General features: G+C 41.3%; 1 protein-coding gene across 1 annotated transcript in view; it reads left to right on the plus strand.

Annotated features, from left to right (window-relative positions):
- Positions 1 to 2,232: 2,232 nt before the first annotated feature.
- Positions 2,233 to 6,630, plus strand: part of LOC115415830 (phosphatidylinositol 3-kinase regulatory subunit gamma-like) — a 25,402-nt gene continuing 21,004 nt past the window's right edge. The window contains exon 1 of the mRNA XM_030129478.1: positions 2,233 to 2,727. Coding sequence (XP_029985338.1) covers positions 2,601 to 2,727 — 127 coding nt within the window. The 5' untranslated portion in view covers positions 2,233 to 2,600. The remainder of the gene's footprint in view (positions 2,728 to 6,630) is intronic.

Here is a 6,630-nt window from a genome sequence, read left to right on the forward strand (position 1 = left end):
AGATGGTTTTAAGTGATAATGCTCTAAATCTCATTCCCCCTTCAGTCAAACTTGTCCAATATCTGTGGACGGGTCAGATTTTCCACACTTCCTCCTGTGTCCAGTTTGGTTTGTGCAGCTCTGTGTGGCGTTCACTGACCATCTGCAACAGGAAATCTGGCCTCTCTGCATGCATCTCTGCAGTCGGTCGAACCCACTGACATGTTTCTATTCCAGACGATGAACTCAACTCATTCTGAGCCAAAAACCCAGCGTTTTAACACCTGAAGTCTGATGAAATGGACTGAAAATAGAAGGAAACACTGACACGTTTCATATTTACGTCCAATGTTTATGTCATTTATGGTCAAATAGTTAGATTTGCACCGAGAACCCCTGTGATGACAAAAAAAACACTTTTCATTGCAGTAGTTTGGTCAAATCTAGTATAAATATGTATCTGCTCAAGCCGACAACTCAGATATTTAATCAAGTCAACGTGAACCAATGGAAAAAAACTAAGTATCTGTTAAAATAATCAAATTCACTTCTACAACCTTCCTTTAATACAGTCATTAATGTAATTCAACAGTTCTTTTTAATGCGTTTTTTTCTATTCTCACCATCTGAGGGGTTTTTGTCGGACACTGCAGGAACAGGATTAAAATATTTACACGATAAACTGATCAGTGATCAATAGTTTCTGTTGAAACTGAAACATTAGAGCGCTTTTATTATGAAACAGGACAGGAAGTGTTGAAATCACTCTGCAGTACTTTTACCATAAAAATGAAGTTTCATACACAGTCAAAAAGAGTATATTTCCAGTATATCACAACATCAGACGTTATTGGTTTATCACCAACAGCACAGTTCAAAGCCTACAACTGTATTAATGAGTCAACAAATACAGTTACATGTGATGAATAAAAACTATATGAAAATATATAAACATTACTGCAGTATTTTAATATAAGAACACAATAAAAACACAATTAATTAAAAAAAAAAAGAAAAATCAGATGTCAGGTTCCACTTTATGATCTAATATTTTATAGTTTTCATCCTAAACTTTAACAGGTTAAACTTTAATATAATATAAATCAGACGGTTTTGTGTGTTTTTTTGTGTTTTAAACGTCGTCTGAAACCTTCATCCATAATAAACACTGAGGCTGTGGATTATGCAACGACCTGAGAGTCTATGTTTAGCCGCTCCGTTGTCGTACTTTCCACTCTAGTTCCTCCAGACGGATGTGAACAGGACGGCGTTAAATATCAGAATTCATCACATTAACCCTCTGGTGTCCAGGTGAACGTATTTAACACACTTGAACCCTCTGGTGTCCAGGTGAACGTATCAAACACACTGCGTCTGAAAACCACCGTTAACCAAACCGACTCTGACGGTGGTGGAGGAGGATGAGCTGAACACATTTACACACCTGTATGGAAATGAACGGACACACGTCAGCAGGACAAACCCATTCACATGTCAGGTGAGTTTAATGAGGTTAACGTAGGGTTAACGGACGGGGTCACCTGGGGGTCACCACAACAAAACAGGAAGGAAATACAGCAGACGATGATAAAAGATGAGCACGAGACAAATGAAATAATGAACAACAGGAATAAAATATGAACCAAAGAACACACAAACAAGCACAATATGAACCAAAGAACATATAAACGAGCAAATTATGAACCAAATATAAAATATGAAAGACATAATGAATAAAATGACCAATAATGACCATAAATTAGACTAAACAAAATAATCCAAATAAATCAACAAAATAGCTAAAATGAGAAAAAGAATGAACAAGAACAAAACAAAGAAAAAATACCAAACAGGACAAAGAAAGTGTGGTTTGAAAAAATAAATATAGGAAAAAGTAATATTTTACTGGTTTTATTGTTTTTATATATTTATTTATTTATTTTATTATACTTATTATTTTTATTTATCTCTTTTTTGTTTTTTTTATTAACTGGGTCAGACTGATTCTGGTCCGTCCTGTGTCCTGATCCACTGAACTCCGGGTCCGAGTCTGCGCAGAACGGTCTGTCACCGTGTTACATCGAGGGGGGGTCCGGAGGGGGGCGTTAATGGGCCGGGTCTGACCGGGGACCGGCGGAGTGGAACCGGGCCACGGTAAGAACCACACCGGCCCTGTTCCCGTGTGATCACAGCCGGACCCGGTTCTCCCGTGCTGTCCCGGTGGTTCCGTTGACCCGGTTCCAGTCCCGCCCCCCGTCTGCGGCTGTGAATGGACTCGTCCGGCCGTGCTCCTCCGCGGGCCGCCTCCGCGCCTTCAGTCGCTTCTGAACATGAAGCGGACTGAGGCGGATCACCGGCGGAGGAGCGGCGGGACCCGGGACACGTAGAGCCTCTACATCCGAATGACGAGCTCCGGGTCGGGCAGCGGCACGGAACCGGCCCCGGAGCCTGCGCTGCGTTCAGTCCGTGTGGAGCCGGGACGGCGGTCCGGCGGGTGTCCGGGTAGACCGGGTCCTCGGATAGACCGGGTCTAGGTCTGTGTTGACCGGATCCTCTTATGTAACAGAGTTCGACGCTTTGTTTTGTCGCATTTTTCGCTTTTTTCGGACAAAGACTGAACCATGTACAACACAGTGTGGACCGGGGACCGGACCGGGGACCGGACCGGGGACGAGGCGGACTGGAGGGACGTCATGATGCCCTACTCCACCGAGCTCATCTTCTACCTGGAGATGGACCAGCCTCCAGGTAAGACCCGGACCGGACTCACCGGACCCGGACCGGCTGATCCGGTGTCGGGTCTGGCTGGTGTAAAGTTTGGTGTCCTGTTTGGACCCTGGTCCTGCTTGGACCCTGTCCAGTTCGGACCCTGTCCTCTGGATCCTGAGTCGGACCCCTTTGCCCGTTTTCCGCTCTCTTAGCCAACCGGTTCCGTCTGGAGGTGCGTTCACGGGGACGGTTCGGGTCTAATGACCGGATCCGGCTCATGACTGTAGCACGAACCCCCGCATTTTGCACCTTTATTCAACAGTATGTGCAGTTTGTGCGTCATTTCTGCGGCTTTTCTGTGATCTAGTGTCCGTTTGTGTTGGATGTTGTGGTGGTTCGGTTCTGGTGCAGATTCTGTGGCATTAATGGGGTTTTCTTTAATAGTTGGTGCAGTTTGGAGCGTCTGTAGGTGATGTAGTGGGGTTTAGTCTGCCCCTTCACTGTAAATGTTGACAGACAGACCCTGCCTTCATGTCTGGACTGTTTTTGTGCAGATATTAAACATTTCTGGAACCACTTCCATCTGATTTATTATCAGTGGCTGAAGGTGTGAGTTTGTTTTCAGTTGAAGCAGATGACAGCTGTGCGCAGACTCAGTACACATGAATATGAAGCGCGTTCTTCTGTTGGTTTGTTTTCTGCTGCAGGTTTGATGACATTAACTGTCATTTTCTGGAACAGAAAAGGAACAGTTTGACTTTAAGGAGAACTGTGGCCTTTTCTGGACCCGTTTGGGTTCTGTTCAGTGTCTGAGCGGTGGGTTCAGGTTCAGGTGTGTGTCTGCTGTTGAAGGTGTGTGTTTGCGGTTGAAGTTCTTCATGCAGGTTCTGTCTGCTGTCAGTTCTTCTGGTGTTTTTTGTTGTTGCTTCTTTGTTGTGCTTCAGTCGTTTTTGTTTTTTTTTTGTTAATTTTTCCTTTTGTTGTGTTTGGCCTGTGCTTTGTGGAGCTGCGTCTTTAAGGTGATTCCCCCCCCCCAGTTTAACACCAGAGATGACACCACTTTAAAACGCGCTTCCTGCTTCTGCCGCCTTTGCGCATTTCCGCGCCGCCGTGCGTGCGCTCCGGCTCATTTAGAGACAATAGTGTCATGTAAATGCGCGCAGAGCAGCCGCTGAACATCAGCTGAGTCCATCAGATCCATGACATCAGCCAAAACCATCTGAGCAGATCCAGTTCACTCTGAAAACGCACCAAACACCAACGAGCTTCGGTTTTTTCCGCCTTTAAAACTGGATTTTCATTGTGTTTCTGTGAATCTGCGCCGCTTTCCTTCTGTCCCATGTCAGCTGTGTGTGTGTGTGTGTGTGCGTGTGTGTGTGTGTGTGTGTGTGTGTGTGTGTGTGTGTGTGTGTGTGTGGGTGGGGGGGGGGGGGGGGGCTGATGGGACTGGGACTAACAGGATCCGGAGCTAGTTCTCGTTTTGACACCTCTTTGTGCGCCTTTACGCACCACAGTCAGACGCAGCTCAGTGACGTTCATTCATCCATTCATTCATTCATTCATTCATTCTTCGCTGTTTGTGCTCGTGTCATTTGAACCCCCCCCCCCCCCCCAATGGATCGTAGCTCAGTGTGCACGCGCATCACCCCTGGTTCTGTCCTTTTTTTTTTTTTTTTTTTCCTTTCATAGTTCCCTGTGTCCCTGTAGTCCGGATCTCCTTGGGGACCAGGTCTGACATGATCTGGACTGGCTTTAGATCAGGGTCCTTAAACTCCTTTTCTTTCAGGTTCCACATTCAGCCCGATTTGTAAAATAAAATAAGAACAGAATAACCTATAAAGAATGACAACTCCAAATTTTTGTCTGTGTTTCAGTGCAAAAAAAAAAAAAGTTAAATTATGGAAATACTTACTTTTATAAACTATCCAAACAAAAAAGGTGAATAACCTGAAAAAATGAAATTTCTTGAGAAAAATATGAACAATTTTAACAATCTTCTGCCTCCACTTCTCATTAGTCCATGTGCATTCTGGATCAGATCTACAGACACTAAACACTGAGGAACAGGAAGAAAAGAGTTCAAACTGTTTAATTTTCTTTAGACATTTCAGGTTGTTCATATTTGTTCAGGTTATTCACATTTTATTGGTACAGGAGAGTTTGGAAATGGAAATATTTTCATAATTTAATATTATGTGCACTAAAACAAAGACAAAAACTTTGAAGTTGTTAATTCAAGATTTTTTTTTTGCTTAATTCAACATTTTTTTCCTTAGTTCAAGCTTCTTCTTTTTTTTTTTTTTTTTTTTGCTTAATTTAAAAAAAATTTGGTAAAGTTTTTTTGCTAATTCAAGATTTTTTTTTGCTTCATTCAAGTTTTTTTTTTTTGCTTAATTCAGTATTTTCACAATTTAATGTTATTTTTTTCACTAAAACAAAGTCAAAAATTTGAAGTTGTCATTATTTATAGACAATGTAATATTATTTTTTTTCCCATCAAACCCAGCAGTAAATCTGCAGTCATTCTTTTGTGTCAGTTCTACTGCTGTTATTATTTGACTGTAGATCAGTTTGGTTTGGATGTGGAACTGCAGCTAAAATGAGTTCCACAGCCTGGACTGTGGAATTTTGGCAATTCAGTTCATCCCAGGGGCTGGATTGGAACCTCTGGGGGGACGCATGTGTGACACCCCTGGTTCAGAGTCAGTGGACGCAGATCTGTCCTGGAGGGTGAACCCAGTGGTCTGATGTGGACTCTGATCCTGGTCTGTGGTGGATGTGGTCTTTGTGTGGGTGTCTTTGTGTGGGTCGGACTGAAGCAGGTCATTAGAACATTAAGGCTGAGAGAAGCACAAAGAGCTGCACACTCTTATGTAACACATCACTTCTGCTCCTGTGGAGTCATTCACCCACGAAAAAATATACAGAGAATCTACATTTAATCAATGAACACACCAGTAGGGCTGTGTATCGGCAAGAATCTGACAATATGATACAAATCACAATACTAGGATCATGATATGATATATCACAATATGTCATGATACTTTTAAAAAAGCAATTTTTCGTTTGTTTCTTTTTTTTAAATGATTATTTCCTTGAAGAATTGAATTCCAGCAGAAATCTGCACAAATACTAAACACATTTTTATTTGATCCCAACAGGATCTAATGTTCTATCACCAAATGTTCCTGTGTTCAAACTGAAATTCTGTTTTCCAGACATTCCAGTTTCAGATCCTGTTCAAATGTTCAGATTCTATTAGTTCACAACTAACATCAGAACAGGATTTGTGTTCAATCCCAACAAAGGAACGAACATTATTGAATAAAAGAGTGTTCAATAAGAATAAGTAAAATATAAATAAAAAAACAAAAATGAACCTCCACAATATCTGCATTTAAATAAATACTTTAAAAAATCGATACAGTACTTTTTAATATTGATACAGTATTGTGAAATGAAATTTCGCGATATATTGCAGAACTGATATTTTCTTACAGCCCTACACACCAGTCTCATCATTTAGAACCAGTTTACAGGTTTTTATCAACATTTAAAACAGACCCTTTCACTGCTTTTATCAAATAACATAAACTTACAGCTCTGACATAATCAATATTTATTAAATTTAATCCAACGTGAGTTATTTCAGGCATTAAATACGTTGATACCGGTTCGTAAATGACATGTTTTTTCTAAACAGCAGTAGAAATCCTCAGAGTTCATAGATGTGATGACATTTACTCCTCAGGTTTTCAGACTTCTCTGTTGATCTTTTGTTTCCCTGAAGTTTGAGCATATTCTGTTATCGACAAAAATGTGTTTTTTCAATAATTAGGGATGAGTGTTTGACCGATCATGTGACTGGTCACATTTAGGAATGTTTTCTACAGAATGCAAGTGCTTTCTTCCGTTTAAATTAATTTGTTCTGTTGTATT

The sequence above is a fragment of the Sphaeramia orbicularis genome, unplaced genomic scaffold (genome assembly GCF_902148855.1).
Source record: "Sphaeramia orbicularis unplaced genomic scaffold, fSphaOr1.1, whole genome shotgun sequence".
Taxonomy (NCBI): domain Eukaryota; kingdom Metazoa; phylum Chordata; class Actinopteri; order Kurtiformes; family Apogonidae; genus Sphaeramia; species Sphaeramia orbicularis.